We start from the raw sequence: 18873 nt of genomic DNA on the forward strand, positions 1-18873 counted from the left end.
CGTCAGAAAATTACCGACTTGAAATACTGTACTATATTCTTGATTAACTAATTTATTTATACCTGATCTGCACAGGTTTAGAAATGCCCGTTGCCAGTGATGCAATTAGTGGCATACGTTTTTCTCACAATATTTTGGAAATGAACGAAGTTATGCAATCAAGGTTTTACCTTTTCAATGCATAACAAAAACATATGCTAATACAGTAAACTAATATTTCATTTATGCAGGAGCTTAACACGTGTAGTATAATGTCATTTCTTACAGAAGAACTCGCTAGCTCTGCCAGGTCGTTCAAGATTGACGTTGAAATTGGAGGATGTCGGGAAATGCCTTCAAAACTGTCCACTAGGGGAAACAGTGAGTGCTATTATCATTAAGTAGGCTTGGGTTTTGTTAGGGCTTGTGGACGGAGTGGTGAAAGGGCTTAATCCTATGACTCTGGATCAAGTTGTACATTCAATCCTAGTCGTGGACGCTGGTTTGAACCCTATCCCAAACCTTAACTCTTACTCTCAGTTAACATGACCTTTATGAATTATAAAGCCTTTATGTGCTTAAAATAAGTCTGCTGCTAATGAGTCGCTGACTGACTGAGAAATGGAACTACAACATTAGTTGCAACATTTTTCACGTCACGCCCATGCAAACTAGTCTACACTACCGTCTGACAAAAAGCTAGTTAGTTTAGTAAACTTTCTGCTTCCCAGCTTAAACGAAAACACAAGGAGTGGGATGGTGCTCATTTGGTTCCTGAACAATGCTGTCCAGAGGAGACTTTAGGTCTGTTTTATAAGGTCAGCTAAAAGCGTCTGCAGACATGTTCGGTTTGCTCCTAGCAGAATTCGGCTAGGCATAGCGAACGTCTGTGTCTAGCATACTCCCACCTTCGCTTGAAAAACTGCAATATTACTGTATGTCCCTCTTGAGATGCTGTAGCAACAACATAGCCCGTATACACTTCTCCAGAACAGTTTTCGTGAGGTCCGGAGTTGAAGTGCTTTAAATTCATTTCTATACAATTTATAAGCTCTAAAGTGTTATTTGGAGAACAGCAAAAAACAAGCAAAAATTACACCAGCCAGTATCACATTGGTTTCTGTAGCTTCATTCACCTGAGTCAATCTACAAACACCTAGCATATTATATATATATATATATATATATATATATATATTGAATATTTAAAACATACAACATACTTGCAGTGAAGCCGCTCAACAACCACATCACAACAGTCATCTAACAGACACCCATCCAGAGCGACACACACAAGCAACCAGGGTCAACGTCCTGCTCAAGGGCACGTCGACAGTTCTCCTTCAAGAACTAAAACGGGGACCCGAACCAGCGATCCATCAGCCACCGGCTCAAGCTCCCAATCGCCAGGCCACCAGCCCTCCAAGATCCTCCCCACAGTTCCCCAAGAGCTGCCCTTCAACCATCCGAAGACCCCCCCAGCAGTCCACCCCACAGAAAAATATATATAAAATAAACAAATTCCATTCTCTACCCGAAGACCATCAACCAACAAAATGAATGAAAGGCAAATACAAAGGTAAACAGAAAACAACAATGCAACAAACAAAAGACAAAGGACAACAAAAATCATAACAGCAAGGCCAACTGAATATGTTGAATAGAATATTGCTGATCTTTGTCTGGCGCGGGCTCTAGGCTGAGCGTAAGAGGTGCAGTACTTAAGAATGACTGGGGGGTTGCCTGTGGTGGAGAGCCTTCAAGGTCCCACACCCCTATCAGCCTGATAACCATGCATGTGGAGCGTTTGTGTGCTAAATAGCTGGACATTGGAGACAAGACATGAGCATTCTCCTGTATATAGTTCCTGTCCTGCATTGTTTTCTGTCAGATTTAAGATTTTTCTTATTAAAAACACCTAGACCAAATGCGCTATGCAATAGCTCTGTACTTGATGAGCAAATCAGGTATGTTAAATTAACTATTGACAGTGTTGATGACAGGGGCACAACTTTCACCGGGGATGGGGGACATGACCCCTCCCAAATTCTAAAATAGTATTTTTGGCCCCGCCCAGTTTTATCATTGCACAAAAAAAGCATAATAGGTGTGATTTAGAACCATGCCGACACCTCAGAGCAGTCGGGTAGGGGACCGCAGGACCAGCACAGTGCTGCTGAATTGTAAAAGCAAGCAGAGCAGAAACGGGCTACTCTTTATTTGACTGATGTAGCTGGCAAGGTAACTGCTGTTTGACTTAACAGAAGAATACTGTCACACCCTGATCTGTTTCACCTGTCTTTGTGATTGTCTCCACCCTGCTCCAGGTGTCACCCATCTTCCCAATTATCCCCTGTGTATTTATACCTGTGTTCTCTGTTTGTCTATTGCCAGTTCATTTTGTTTCGTCAAGCCTACCAGCATTTTCCCCTCTGCTCCTGTCTGCTCCTGATTGTTCCTGTTTCCTAGTTTTCCCAGTGTTGACCATTCTGCCTGCCTTGACCCTGAGTCTGCCTGCCGTCCTGTACCTTTGCCCCACCTTTCTGGATTACTGACCTTTGCCTGCCCTGACCCTGAGCCTACCTGCCGTCCTGTACCTTTGCCCCACCTATCTGGATTACCGACCTCTGCCTGCCCCTGTTCAATTAATAAACTGTTGATACTTCAACGTTGTCTGAATCTGGGTCTTACCTGAAACGTGATACATAAAGTCAAAAGTTTGAACACACAGAGTTATTCTTTATTTTTACTATTTTCTACACTGTAGAATAATAGTGAAGACATCAAAACTATGGAATAAAACATATAGAACCATGTAGTAACCAAAAAAACAAATCCAATTTTGTTGCCTTACAACCTGGAATTAAAATAGATTTTTGGGGGGGTTTGTATCATTTGTTTTACATAACATGCCTACCACTTTGACGATGCAAACTATTTTTTATTGTGGAACAAACAAGAAATACACAAAAGAACTGAAAACTTGAGCGTGCATAACTATTCACCCCCCAAAGTCAATACCTTGTAGAGTCAGTCCCCTTTTGCAGCAATTACAGCTGCAAGTCTCTTGGGGTATGTCTCTATAAGCTTGGCACATCTAGCCACTGGAATTTTTGCCCATTTTTCAAGGCATAACTGCTCAAGCTCATTCAAGTCGGATGGGTTCTGCTGGTGTAGAGCAATATTTAAGTCATACCACCGATTCTCAATTGGATTGAGGACTGGGCTTTGACTTGGCCATTCCAAGACATTTAAATGTTTCCCCTTAAACCACTCGAGTGTTGCTTTAGCAGTATGCTTAGGGTCAATGTCCTGCTGGAAGATGAACCTCCGTCCCAGTCTCAAATCTCTGGAAGACTGAAATAGGTTTCCCTCAGGAATTTCCCTGTATTTAGCACCATCCATCATTCCTTCAATTCTGACACGTTTTCCAATCCCTGCCGATGAAAAACATCCCCACAGCATGATCCTGCCACTACCATGCTTCACCGTGGGGATGATGTTCTCGGGGCGATGGGAGGTGTTGGGTTTTTGCCAGACATAGCGTTTTTCTTGATGGCCAAAAAGCTCAAATTTAGTCTCATCTGACCAGAGCACCTTCTTCCATATGTTTGAGGAGTCTCCCACATGCGTTTTGGCGAACACCAAACATGTTTGCTTATTTTTTTCATAAAGCAATGGCTTTTTTTCTGGCCACTCTTCAGTGAAGTCCAGCTCTGTGGAGAGTACGGCTTAAAGTGGTCTTATGGACGAATACTCCAATCTCCACTGTGCAGCTTTGCAGCTCCTTCAGGGTTATCTTTGGTCTCTTTGTTGCCTCTCTGATTCATTCCCTCCTTGCCTGGTCCGTGAGTTTTGGTGGATGGCCCTCTCATGGCTAGGTTTGTTATGGTGCCATACTCTTCCCATGTTTTCATAATGGATTTAATGGTGCTCAGCGGGATGTTAAAAGTTTCATATATTTTTTTATAACCCAACCCTGATCTGTACTTCTCCACAACTTTGTCCCTGACCTGTTTGGAGAGCTCCTTGGTCTTAATGGGCCACTTGCTTGGTGGTGCCCCTTGCTTAGTGGTGTTAGAGACTCTGGGGCCTTTCGGGAACAGGTCTATAAACTCAAAGATAATTAGTAAAAATCCAAATAACTTCACAGATCTTCATTGTAACGGGTTTAAACACTGTTTCCCATGCTTGATCAATGAACCATAAAAATTAATGAATTGTGGAATTGTCGTGAAGAAACTAACAGCTTACAGACAGTAGCCAATTAAGGTCACAGTTTGGAAAACTTACTTACTCTGAAAAACACAAAAATAAAGATGCCCAGGGTCCCTACTCATCTGCGTGAACGTGCCTTAGGCATGCTGCGAGAAGGCATGAGGACTGCAGATGTGGCCAGGGCAATAAATAGCACTGTCCATACTGTGAGACGCCTAAGACAGCGCTACAGGGAGACAGGACATACAGCTGATCGTCCTCACAGTAGCAGACCACGTGTAACAACACCTGCACAGGATCGGTACATCTGAACATCCCACCTGCGGGACAGGTTCAGGATGGCAACAACAACTGTCAGAGTTACACGAGGAACCCACAATCCCTCCATCAGTGCTCAGACTGTCCACAGTAGGCTGAGAGAGGCTGGACTGAGGGCTTGTAGGCCTGTTGTATCACCGGCAACAACGTCGCATATGGGTACAAACCCACCGTCGCTGGACCAGAACTGTCAAAAAGTGCTCTTCACTGACAAGTAGTGGTTTTGTCTCACCAGGGGTGATTGTCGGATTCGCATTTATCGTCGAAGGAATGAGCGTTACACCGAGGCCTGTACTCTGAAACGGGATCGATTTGGAGGTGGAGGGTCTGTCATGGTCTGGGGCGGTGTGTCACACGATCATTGGACTGAGCTTGTTGTCATTGCAGGCAATCTCAACACTGTGTGTTAGAGGGAAGACATCCTCCTCCCTCATGTGATAACCTTCCTGCAGGCTCACCCTGACATGACAATGCCATTAGCCATACTGCTCGTTCTGTGTATGATTTCCTGCAAGACAGGAATGTCAGTGTTCTGCCATGGCCAGGTGAAGAGCCCAGATCTCAATCCAATTGAGCACGTCTGTGACCTGTTGGATCGGAGGGTGAGAGCTAAGGCCATTCCCCCCAGAAATGTACGGGAACTTGCAGGTGCCTTGGTGGAAGAGTGGGGTAACATCTCACATCAAGAACTGGCAAATCTGGTGCAGTCCATGAGGAGGAGATGCACTGCAGTTCTTAATGCAGCTGGTGGCCACACCAGATAATGACTGTTACTTTTGATTTTGACCCCCCCTTTGTTCAGCGACACATTATTCAATTTCTGTTAGTCAAATGTCAGTTAGTCACATAAACTTGTTCAGTTTATGTCTCAGTTGTTGAATCTTGTTATGTTCATACAAATATTTACACGTCAAGTTTGCTGAAAATCAACACAGTTGACAGTGAGAGGACCTTTCTGTTTTTTCTGAGTTTATATACTGAGATCATGTGACACTTAGATTGTACACAGGTGGGCTTTATTTAACTAATTATGTGACTTCTGAAGGTAGGTGGTTGCACCAGATCTTATTTAGGGGCTTCATAGCAAAGGGGTTGAATACATATGCACACACCACTTTAAAAATATATATATTTTTATTTTGAAACAAGTAAATTTGTTCATTTCACTTCACCAATTTGGATAATTTTGTGTATGTCCATAAAATGAAATCCCAATAAAAATCCATTTAAATTACAGTTTGTAATGTAACAAAATATGAAAAACGCCAAGCGGGATGAATACTTTTGCAAGGCACTGTATTTTAGATTCTTCAATGTAGCCACCCTTTGCCTTGATGACTGCTTTGCACACTCTTGGCATTCTCTCAACTAGCTTCACCTGAATGCTTTTCCAACAGTCTTGAAGGAGTTCCCACATATGCTGAGCACTTGTTGGATGCTTTTCCTTCACTCTGTGGTCCAACTCATCCCCAGCCATCTCAATTGAGTTGAGGCCGGGTGATTGTGGAGGCCAGGTCATCTGATGCAGCACTTCATCACTCTCCTTCTTGGCACACATCTCTCCAGAATGTGCTCTCTCCCGCCATTTCCTGGGTATTTATTGTTTCATAACCTCATTGTCTGCTGTGTCTATCAATTCCTCATTACACACATCACCAGTAGCAGCCTACATTTACCGTTTATTCCCATAATTTCTAATCTGCAATGTTTGTTTGGTTATGGTAATTTATGTTACTGCATTCAATATATTTTTACTACAGTCATTTACTGTAGTGTTTTGCAGAATTTACCACCTATGCTTCTGCCCTAGTAGAAATGAAGAACATTAGCTATAGATGCTCCAAAAGAAATTGAGGGAGGACCCCCTGCCAGGTCTATGACCAAAGTTGCGCTCCTGTATCTCATTATGGTAAATACGTTTTGGCAGTTATAATTGTAATGGCTTAACTCAAATTGAACGACGACCAGGGTACTGCAGGCTGACATTAGCATCTAAAATATGTTAAATTCTTCTGTGTGCGATTTTAAAAGAATTGTAATAGGGGATCCTGTTTTTTGCTAACAATGCAGTACCTCTGTCGGCCTTTAAGTTCAGAGGCTTCGACGAGAGTGGGCAGTTCTCCCCTGGTCAATACGCAGCCAAAGTGTACAGAGATCGGACACAGGTCAATGACAATAATGTGAATTTAATCTCAATGAGCACGGACTTATCCAAGTACTAGTGGTAACTAAAATCCAAACAACTCGTTATTTCCCAATTTGTTACTCAAACATATTTAACTTAATATTTAACCCGCTCCTCCGCTCTCTCCACTGGCTTCCAGTTGAAGCTCGCATCCGCTACAAGACCATGGTGCTTGCCTACGGAGCTGTGAGGGGAACGGCACCTCAGTACCTCCAGGCTCTGATCAGGCCCTACACCCAAACAAGGGCACTGCGTTCATCCACCTCTGGCCTGCTCGCCTCCCTACCACTGAGGAAGTACAGTTCCCGCGCAGCCCAGTCAAAACTGTTCGCTGCTCTGGCCCCCCAATGGTGGAACAAACTCCCTCACGACGCCAGGACAGCGGAGTCAATCACCACCTTCTGGAGACACCTGAAACCCCACCTCTTTCAGGAATACCTAGGATAGGATAAAGTAATCCTTCTCACCCCCCTTAAAATATTTAGATGCACTATTGTAAAGTGGCTGTTCCACTGGATGTCTTAAGGTGAACGCACCAATTTGTAAGTCGCTCTGGATAAGAGCGTCTGCTAAATGACTTAAATGTAATGTAATGTAACTTATTAAGTCTAAGACAAACATAACTGCAATTACACGTGTCTCAAACAAGCGTTTCGCTACACTCGCATTAACATCTGCTAACCATGTGTATATGACAAATATGATTTGTTTTGAAATATATTAGCGTAAGAACCATTGCGGACTCATAACATTGTAAAATGAGAGGCCTACGTCTGTATTAAAACGTGTCCCAGTACAACCATGCCTAGATCCGCCCACTGTGGCGTAGTTTATGGAGCGGTCTTTACAAATACGTTCGTATTACCACACCGTGGCAATCACCCGAAACCTGAACCCATGTACCAAATCCCTAAACCAAGTCTGCAAAATTGCAAGCACAATTCCTGCTTTACACTCAGCTTTCAATTCTATGTCACATTTTTTTGCAAAACACTACACACAGTTCTCTACATTAGGCAAAACATTCAAAATGAAAATCTCTTTTGTCCCTTTTGGAAAGCAACGCCAATCACAATGCCAAGCTCTATACACCAATTGGCAACACCCACTCCTCACAGGTGTAAACGCTAGCTGCTGAATTGTTCACTTAGAAATCAGAGCTTTAGCACTATAAAAGGAAATCAGTGGTGAAGTAAGAGCTAGATGTGAAGGAATGAGAGGAAGAGATGAACAGGCGGCTCAGATGAGATCAGGACCACGTTAGTTGACCATGTGCTCAACCATGGATTGAGTATGAGGGAGGCTGGGCATAGTTCAGCCCAACCTGAGCCGCTACATGGTTGCAACTGGTATTTACCTACTATCTACACTAGGCTCTTTATGTATGTATACTGCAGTCTGACATATTACTCAGTGATTGTTGACCAATGTTACAGTAATGTAATTTCATATTGAATGAAAATGGATTATTTTAGCTTACTATAACCAATCATATATTTGTTGATCTTCTGCAGAACTGAGAGACGGCCAGGTCATGGTGGAAGACACCGGCTGTTCACACCAGAACAGGAGACCGCCATTGTGAACATGATGGTGGCAAACAACACCATTAGACTAGGAGAAATCTAGAACCACATAATTGCAGACAAACACAATATTCAATAACATTCACCAGGTGGGCTTGTCAACATTGGACCGTGTATTACGGCGCAACTGAATCCGGATGAAACTGGTTTACAGGGGAGCCATTTGAGCAAAAGTCGGAGGGTTAAAGAACAGCGCTATGAACATGTGCAAGTAAGTACTATACTGTGAATTTACTATCATATCACCACTGTATAGACACAGTACTGTAATCCTGTGTATTGTGCTCTAGGTCTATGTCACATATTGTCTCGTCTGTTTCAGAGAGTCTTGGAGCTGGATGCAACTGCATCAGCATTTGTATATTTACTTTGAGGCTTGCTTCAACCTAGCCAAAAAAAGGGGATGGAACATTATTGGCCACCATGCCATTGTGAATATCCCTGGACAGCGTGGAGGGAATCTCACCATGTGCGCAGCCGTTGGCCAGCAAGGCGTCCTCCATCGCCATGCCAACCATGGTCCCTACAACACCGCCTTTCTCATCACATTCCTGGACACACTACATGGCATCCTCATTCTAGCCGAGCAGAGGGGTGGGCCAGTACAGCCCAGGTATGTTGTCATTTGGGACAATGTGAGTTTCCACCGGGCTGCTCTGGTCCGCAACTGGTTCATCGACCACCCACAAGTTATTGTTCTATACCTCCCACCATATTCCCCATTCCTAAACACAATTGAAGAGTTTTATTTCCCGGCATGGCGATGGAAGGTGTATGACCGACATCCCCTCGCACGCACACTTCTTCTCCAGGCAATGGTGGATTGCATGTGTTGAAGTTGATGTGGGGACTTTCGGCGGCTGGAGCCGTCACTCCAGGAGATTCCTTCCATGCTGTTTAGCCAGGGAGAAACATTGCTTGTGATGTAAATGAGGTGCTGTGGCCAGACCAAACTAGAAGGCAGGATGCAGCCTAATGTGTTTTTTTACTTACATTTTGCATTTGTTTTTGTCTGTGTTTTGAAAGAATGAGCCACTTTTTTAAAATACATTTTTGTACAGAAAACCCTTTATCTTACTGAATGTTTTTCCAGATTTTCTTTTGTTGGGTATGGAAAGTGTTAGATACAAAACACAGCATTTTGGAAATGTTTTTGTTACTGTATTGCATTTGTGTGTTTATGTATATTTGAGTAGATTACTGTAATAATCTTTTACAACTGGCTACAGTGTAACACTGAAAAATGCAAAAGGCATAAACCTACTGATGGGAAATTCATAGTTGTGTTGAGCACATCAGTGTTGGTTGGTAGACAGATCTATTCATATGATGCGTGTTTGTCATTTTGCTGCAAAAAAAAACACATTTTGGAAAGAGAATAGTTTTGAATGCAGTGTTTATTTTTGCAGTGTTTATTTTTTTATTCATAGTTTTTGGGAAATGGGCAAAAGATTCAGCAAAGGTGTGTAAACAATTGTGGAACACTGTAAATCTACTTAAGTATCAAAATGTCAAATTCCTTATAGCAGGCAAACCAGATGGCTCCATTTTATTTTTTCTTTAATGAAAGCTAGGGGCACACTTGGACATAATTTACCAACGACGCATGTGTGTTGCGTCAGTCCGCCAGATCAGAGGCAATAGGGATGACCAGGGGTGTTCTCTTAATAAGCGTGTGAATTGGACCCTTTTCCTGTCCTGCTAATAATTCAAAATAACATAAAAGTTGTCTTAAATAGAAAGGTACAGACCCCCCCCCGCAAATGAAAATAAACGTATTTTCAAAGACATGCTAAAATGGTTTTTCACAACATTGCAACCACCTTAGGGTATGGATAATACGACTTAATATTGTATCAATATCAGCATTTCAATATGTATTTCATTTACAGTGTAATGCATTCCTGTCAATGGAATGGGCAGTGTGGATGGCCAGCAGCACTCTAATCTAGACGAATACCTAGAACAGGTATGCCTGTCTGTTAGCACTATATCTAATGACAAACCATAATTCCCTTGTCTTTGTATCATGTTACTCACCTGTTGATATTGTTATTTGGGTCAAGAGCACAATCAGTACAAAAGCACAATGACGCCAGACCCTCGACGTGAACATCCCAAACCTTAATTCCCCTCACTTCTCTCTTCTTTTGTTGCCAATGTGTAATGTGCCAGTGATTTGCTTTGTGGCCTATGAAATGGGTGTAGTAAACAATCTGTATTATTCAGTGCCCCATGAAATGACATTTAGATTCAAGTGGCGGTCTGTGCAGTTTAAGATGAGGGAGAACACATTTTCTTGTTCATCAAATCAAATCAAATTTTATTTGTCACATACACATGGTTAGCAGATGTTAGTGCGAGTGTAGCGAAATGCTTGTGATTCTAGTTCCGACAATGCAGTAATAACCAACAAGTAATCTAGCTAACAATTCCAAAACTACTACCTTATAGACACAAGTGTAAGGGGATAAAGAATATGTACATAAGGATATATGAATGAGTGATGGTACAGAGCGGCATAGGCAAGATACAGTAGATAGTATTGAGTGCAGTATGAGATACATATGAGATGAGTATGTAAACAAAGTGGCATAGTTAAAGTGGCTAGTGATACATGTATTACATAAGGATGCAGTAGATGATATAGAGTACAGTATATACATATGAGATGAATAATGTAGGGTATGTAAACATATTAGGTAGCATTGTTTAAAGTGGCAAGTGATATATTTTACATCATTTCCCATCAATTCCCATTATTAAAGTGGCTGGAGTTGAGTCAGTGTGTTGGCAGCAGCCACTCAATGTTAGTGGTGGCTGTTTAACAGTCTGATGGCCTTGAGATAGAAGCTTTTTTTCAGTCTCTCGGTCCCAGCTTTGATGCACCTGTACTGACCTCGCCTTCTGGATGATAGCGGGGTGAACAGGCAGTGGCTCGGGTGGTTGCTGTCCTTGATGATCTTTATGGCCTTCCTGTGACATCGGGTGGTGTAGGTGTCCTGGAGGGCAGGTAGTTTGCCCCCGGTGATGCGTTGTGCAGACCTCACTACCCTCTGGAGAGCCTTACGGTTGTAGGCGGAGCAGTTGCCGTACCAGGCGGTGATACAGCCCGACAGGATGCTCTCGATTGTGCATCTGTAGAAGTTTGTGAGTGCTTTTGGTGACAAGCCGAATTTCTTCAGCCTCCTGAGGTTGAAGAGGCGCTGCTGCGCCTTCTTCACGATGCTGTCTGTGTGGGTGGACCAATTCAGTTTGTCTGTGATGTGTACGCAGAGGAACTTAAAACTTACTACCCTCTCCACTACTGTTCCATCGATGTGGATAGGGGGGTGTTCCCTCTGCTGTTTCCTGAAGTCCACAATCATCTACTTAGTTTTGTTGACGTTGAGTGTGAGGTTATTTTCCTGACACCACACTCTGAGGGCCCTCACCTCCTCCCTGTAGGCCGTCTCGTCGTTGTTGGTAATCAAGCCTACCACTGTTGTGTCGTCCGCAAACTTGATGATTGAGTTGGAGGCGTGCGTGGCCACGCAGTCGTGGGTGAACAGGGAGTACAGGAGAGGGCTCAGAACGCACCCTTGTGGGGCCCCAGTGTTGAGGATCAGCGGGGTGGAGATGTTGTTGCCTACCCTCACCACCTGGGGGCGGCCCGTCAGGAAGTCCAGTACCTAGTTGCACAGGGCGGGGTCGAGACCCAGGGTCTCGAGCTTGATGACGAGCTTGGAGGGCACTATGGTGTTAAATGCCGAGCTGTAGTCGATGAACAGCATTCTCACATAGGTATTCCTCTTGTCCAGATGGGTTAGGGCAGTGTGCAGTGTGGTTGAGATTGCATCGTCTGTGGACCTATTTGGGCGGTAAGCAAATTGGAGTGGGTCTAGGGTGTCAGGTAGGGTGGAGGTGATATGGTCCTTGACTAGTCTCTCAAAGCACTTCATGATGACGGAAGTGAGTGCTACGGGGCGGTAGTCGTTTAGCTCAGTTACCTTAGCTTTCTTGGGAACAGGAACAATGGTGGCCCTCTTGAAGCATGTGGGAACAGCAGACTGGGATAGGGATTGATTGAATATGTCCGTAAACACACCAGCCAGCTGGTCTGCGCATGCTCTGAGGGCGCGGCTGGGGATGCCGTCTGGGCCTGCAGCCTTGCGAGGGTTAACACGTTTAAATGTTTTCCTCACGTCGACTGCAGTGAAGGAGAGTCCGCATGTTTTAGTTGCGGGCAGTGTCAGTGGCACTGTATTGTCCTCAAAGCGGGCAAAAAAGTTATTTAGTCTGCCTGGGAGCAAGACATCCTGGTCCGTGACGGAGCTGGTTTTCTTTTTGTAATCCGTGATTGACTGTTTGTAGCTCAGGGCCTAAAGCAAGGATATGCATATTCTTGAAAAAACTTTTTTCCCCATCATCTTTGAAATGCAAGAGAAAGGCCACAATGTATTACTCCAGTTTAGGCGCAATTTAGATTTGGACCACTAGATGGCAGCAGTGTTTGTGCATATTTGTTTTGACTGATCCAATGAACCATTGAATTACTGTTCAAAATGTTGTATCAAGTCTGGCCAAATGTGCCTAATTGGTTCATTGATACATTTTCAGGTACATAACTGTGCACTCTCCTCAAGCAATAGCATGGTGATAGCTACTGTAATTTGGACAGGGCCGTTAGATTAACAAGAATATAAGCTTTCTGCCCATATCAGATAGGACTATGTCCTGGGAAATGTTCTTGTTACTTACAACGTCATGCCAATCACATTAGCGCACATTAGCTCCACCGTCCCGCGGGGGGACACCGATCCCATAGAGGTTCAATTTCCCAGCTACAATAAATGTGTCCTCAGGATATGGGGTTTCTAGTTTGCATAAAGCCCAGTGAAATTCTTTGAGGGCAGTCGTGGTATCGGTTTGAGGGGGAATATACACGGTTGTGACTATAACCGGAGAGAATTCTCTCGAGAGGTAATACGGTCGGCATTTGATTGTGAGGTATTCTAAGTTGGGTGAACAAAAAGACTTGAGTTTCTGTATTATCACAATCACAACATGAGTAGTTAATCATGAAACATACACCCCAGCCTTTCTTCTTCCCAGAGAGTACTTTTTTCCTGTTTGCACAATGTACTGAGAACCCAGCTGGCTGTATGGATGGGGACAGTATATTCCAAAAGATGAATGTATGTTACAATCCCTGATGTCTCTCTGGATGGAGATCCTCGCCCTGAGCTGGTCTACTTTATTATCCAGAGACTGAACATTAGCGAGTAATATACTCGGAAGTGGTGGATGGAGTGCACGCCTCCTGAGTTGGAATAGAAGTCCACTCCAAATAGCTATTTTCCACCGGCTGTGTTTTGGAGCAAACTCTGGAATAAGTTCAATTGCAAAAGCAATTGTTCAATTGTAAAAGCAAAAGAATCCAATTCGGGAAAGTCATATTCCTGGTCGTAATGCTGGTGAGTTGCCGCCGCTCTGATATCCAGAAGTTCTTTCCGGCTGTATGTAATAACATAAAAAATGTCTGGGCTAATAATGTAAGAAATAACAAATGTAAGAAATAACACACAAAAAAACAAAATATTGCAAAGTTGCTTAGGGGGTAGATCAGAGCTGCCATATCTGTAGGCTCCATCTTTTGTCGTGACTCATAGCAGCCACATTGTATTCCTTCTCGTGTCTATGCGCTCTCCTCCTCTCACCTTTTTCCTTTGCTTGTTTACTTTAATGCACAACACATCAGCTGTATGTGATCAGGCTAAAAAACCTTTCCAAGCCAAACCATATCATAACTGCTACACACAGCCTACATCCTTGTAGTAACGTCAAAGTCAACATAGCTAATATAACTTCTGCAATAGTAAACCCACTACAATCATGCAGTAACTACACGGCGAGCCCCTGTGGAAAATAAATGAGTAAATCCAAAATCTTACCTTGACTAGGAGGATCTCCAGTGTTGGATAGACATAGCCAGCTAGCTAGCTCTGTTTAAGTGGGGCGTTTGAGTAGGCTAAACTAGCTTGCTGAATTTGCTAGCTAAGTAAGTGAAACTGAAAGTGAAAAATAATGATGAAATCCCTCTCTATCTCTCTCTTGTTTCTCCTTCCTTTTGGAAGAAATTAATTTGTTCAAAGCGGATCAACTCACCACATTTTATGCACTACAAGTGGTAGCTTGCTGTAGCTTATACTTTCAGTACTAGATTCATTCTCTGATTGTTTGATTCAGTGTACAATATGTCAGTTCATGCTGCAAGAGCGCTGATAGGTTGGAGCACGTCCTCCGGAAGTTGTCATAATTACTGTGTAAGTCTATGGGAGGGGGTGAGAACCATAAGTCTCCTCGGTTTCGTTTGGAAGTCAATGTACCCAGAGGAGGAGGGAAGCTTGCTGTCCTCTGGCTACCCCATGGGGCTACCCTACAGAGAGTGCTGTTGAGGCTACTGTAGACCTTCATTGCAAAATTGTGTGTTTTAATCAATTATTAAATGACGTGATTATATTTAGTATAGTTTTATCTAAAAAGGATAACTTTTTAAATGGTCTGTTTAAAAAAAAATGAAATTCACTTTGGAGGATGGTCCTCTCCTTCCTACTCTGAGGATCCTCAACTGATAGATTCTACAGACCCTACTGAGTACTTAAACCCCACTTTTATATTGGCACAAATAATAGTTTTTTCACTATAAACCCAATATTGTCAACATACCAGTCTGAACATTGTATTTGTCAACAGTGGTCTTAAAATAATGTTTTAAAAACACATTTCAAAATAAATTCCTTCTTGCATTTCATTGTAAGCACAATACAAATGGATTAACATGTAGTACCTTTTGAATGAGTTATACTCTTTGCAATGTTTTGAAATGCGGGCTTTTATTTCGAAGGTGCATTACCATAGGAAAGTGACATCACCGTTAGTGCTGCTAGCAGAATAGTAGTGTCAGCAGTCAATTCTTCCCAAATGAAGAATTGATCAGAGGGAGACAACTTTCTAACTGGACGCTAAATATGCATATCGTTCTTCACTAGTATTTTCACATATCCAATTTTGTATTATGTACTTTCGGTCAATTTGATGTGAACCAGTTGCGAGGTTAGTTTTGTTCTCATTTTAACAAGGACTTTTCCCTCCATGCTCGGGCGAAGAAACGGGATAGCAACGGGATGGGTGAATAGCGGCATCGGCCTAAAGTGAGATGGGATCATTGCATTGATTTCTTGGGGATTTGTTTCTGGTGTGAAGTTATGACAATGACTGGATCGATGGAAACTTCTTTCAAACAGGCTTTAAAGAAACCTCCATCACAAAGGACAACAGAGGTACGCAAGCTAACGTTAGCTATGTGTTCTTGGTTTGAATTTCTCAAGTCAAAAAGTTAGCTAGCTAGCTGGAATAATTATCTCGCTAGCTAGCATTCTAACGCACTAGTTGACGAGGAGCAATGTTTTATCCATTCACCCAACCAGTCACTCAGTTGTTTTTATTTCCAGGAAAGTGAGAATGAACCACCTTGGTGTGTGTGTGTTTATATATATATATATATATATACACACACACACACACACACTGAAGTTACTCTAGCTAGCTATCCAACCTGAGAGCGAGTTTGCTAACTACGGCAATTGTCAATCTTATTTAGATGACGTCATGAATGTCATTTAGTACGGTTTCCCTTTTAAGTTTTCTGAAAAGTTGATTAAACGATTATGCAATTGTTGTCCTATTCTACTATGGGGGCCTCCGGTCATATGTTCAATAGTATCTCTCTCTGGCTATCAGTTTGATTACTGGTAAGAGTTTTGTGGGATTGTCCATCATCACAAGGGATCTATCATCTGAAGATATTAAGTTTCTAAAAGGCAACTGTACCCCCCCCACACACACACACGCACAATGATTCTTTATCAACAGTAGCCTTTATATGATCTACCCATTTGATTGACTATTTCCTAGTTCTCTGACCTCTGAATGTGCTTGTTTGCTTCTACTTTTAGAATACTTTCATATTCCATGATTCATTCCTTCCCCTGTCATCCCACAGAGATGCAGAAGTTATTTATCTAAACCTCAGCTTAAATTAAGTTTTAGTCACGGCTCTTCACTGACGATCCAAACCTCAGCCCAGTTTAGTTGGCATTGCTTTTGCCATAAGGCAATTCCACAGTAACTGAGTGAAAATGTCACTTGAAATACATTTTCAGATGCGCAGTTTTATAACAGAACGACTGTTTGTGCTGTTTGTTTAACTCTGCAGTCTTTGGTTTTTGTTTCACATACTTTTTTAAAGTGTACAAATCTGAGTCTCAGCATCACTCTGTTACTGTGGAATTGCCAGACTATTTCCCCAAATAGCCTACTCTGTTAAGCTGCAGAACATTTTGAATTGCAAGCACTTTTCAAGGCACAATTGGCTAAATCCTACCTACAACCTAGTTCAAAAGCCAATTTCTTTCACTGATCCACTGCTTTTTTCACTCAATGAACAGAAAGCCCTCTTTGCACCTTTTTGAGAGAGGGTGAGTGCATAATACAAAGTGACAACACACTCTACGCAACATGTTCTGGTCCTCAAACATAAACAGACAGCTTGGGTAAAATTGCTATTGAGGAAGGTAAGTTTGTCAGGTGAGTGATACGAATGAAAATGTGGTCTTGGTGCTTATCTTGGAGGCAGACATACATTACATTTACATTTAAGTCATTTAGCAGACGCTCTTATCCAGAGCGACTTACAAATTGGTGCGTTCACCTTAAGACATCCAGTGGAACTGCCACTTTACAATAGTGCATCTAAATCTTTTAAGGGGGGGTGAGAAGGATTACTTTATCCTATCCTAGGTATTCCTGAAAGAGGTGGGGTTTCAGGTGTCTCCGGAAGGTGGTGATTGACTCCGCTGTCCTGGCGTCGTAGCATAGGCATTGCATGTGTTGTTCTCAGATGTAGGGCTTTATTAGTGACTTTTATGCTGCAGGTATGGGTTGCATCCAGAATGGTGCCCTTTTCCCTACATATTACATACTAAACTACTGATCAAAAGTATTGCGCTAGGGAACAGGGTGCCATTTGCGATGCACAATGATGTCAGTGTCCTGAGTTTCCTGTTAATCTCAGCCTGCTCTATCCACTAAGAGGCTGTGCGAGTAGAGGTGCCCACTACTGTATGATTTACTGCAGGGTTGTTACGATATCAGTACTGCGCTACTCGGAAGAATTGTGGCAAGGAAACAAAACAGAAAGCGGATATAATTTATTTTTAACATTTGTATTGGTACAAGACAAGCACATATTTCCAGCCTGTAATGGCTTAGTTGTGTGAAGGCTGCCGGCATGTAAAGCAGCATTCCATGCAGGACTCAGGGCGTGAAGAGGCATATTCCCTCAGAGCCAGTACTGATAGTGAAAGCAGACGCTGCAGGGCCACTCTGAAGTAGGCAGGCTACATTAGTCACAAAGGTCAATGTTTCACTGTGGTGAAGCAATGGGAATTCCTGTTGAATTCCTGAAAACAACACACCCTGAATGTAAATTGTAGACTCTTTAAGGTTTTGTTATTTTATTCTGAACAAAAATGTAAACGCAACAATTTCAATAAACGCAACATGCAACAATTTCATCACTGAGTTTACAGTTCATATAGGAAATCAGTCAATATAAAATAAATAAATTAGATCTTAATCTATGGATTTCACATCACTGGGCAGCGGTGCAGCTATGAGTGGGCCTGGGAGGACATATGCCCACACACTTGGGCGCCAAGCCCACCCACTGGGAGCCAGCTCCAGCCAATTAGAATGAGTTTTTCCTAACAAAAAGGCTTTTATTACAAATACAAATACTCCTCAGTTTCATCAGCTGTCCGGGTGGCTGGTCTCAGACGATCCCGCAGGTGAATAAGCCGGATGCGGAGGTCCTGGGCTGGCGTGGTTACACGTGGTCTGTGGTTGAGGCCGGTTGGACGTACTGCCAAATTATTTAAAATGACGTTGGAGCCGGTTTATGGTAGAGAAATTAACATTTTATTCTCTGGCAACCGCTCTGGTGGACATTCCTGCAGTCAGCAAGCCAATTACACGCTCCTTCTAAACATGAGACATTGTGGCATTGTTGTGTGACACAACTGTACATTTTAGAGTGGCCTTTTATTGTCCTCAGCTCAAGGTGCACCGGCGTAATGAATTATCATGCTGTTTAATGAGCTTCTTGATATGCCACACCTGTCAGGTGGATAGATTATCTTGGCAAAGGAGAAATGCTCACTAACAGAGATGTGAACTCATTTGTTCAACATATTTGAGAGAAATAAGCTTTTTGTGGGGTATTTTATTTCAGCCCATGAAACATGGCACCAACACTTTAAATGTTGCGTTCTATATTTTTGTTCAGTATACACGCAACGCAGAGCATGTGTACAAACAATTTTCACAGCATTAAAGTTTTTTTAAAGACTTTCATTTTGATGTTTGTCTCTATTATTGTTCTTATCCCTCTATACGGGCTACCAGAGAAGTAGACTACAAGCTCTTGCTTTTAAAACTTTCGCCATGGTAGTCTTATTAAAGTGTATTTATTACTTTGCAGGAATC

General features: G+C 42.6%; 1 protein-coding gene across 1 annotated transcript in view; it reads left to right on the plus strand.

The window, feature by feature from the left end:
• Nucleotides 1–15235: 15235 nt before the first annotated feature.
• The window catches only part of LOC115105278 (rap guanine nucleotide exchange factor 6-like), a 131803-nt gene continuing 128165 nt past the window's right edge, over nt 15236–18873 (plus strand). The window contains 1 exon segment of the mRNA XM_029627105.2: nt 15236–15608. Coding sequence (XP_029482965.2) covers nt 15534–15608 — 75 coding nt within the window. The 5' untranslated portion in view covers nt 15236–15533.

This window comes from Oncorhynchus nerka, linkage group LG22 (assembly GCF_034236695.1).
Source record: "Oncorhynchus nerka isolate Pitt River linkage group LG22, Oner_Uvic_2.0, whole genome shotgun sequence".
Taxonomy (NCBI): Eukaryota; Metazoa; Chordata; class Actinopteri; order Salmoniformes; family Salmonidae; genus Oncorhynchus; species Oncorhynchus nerka.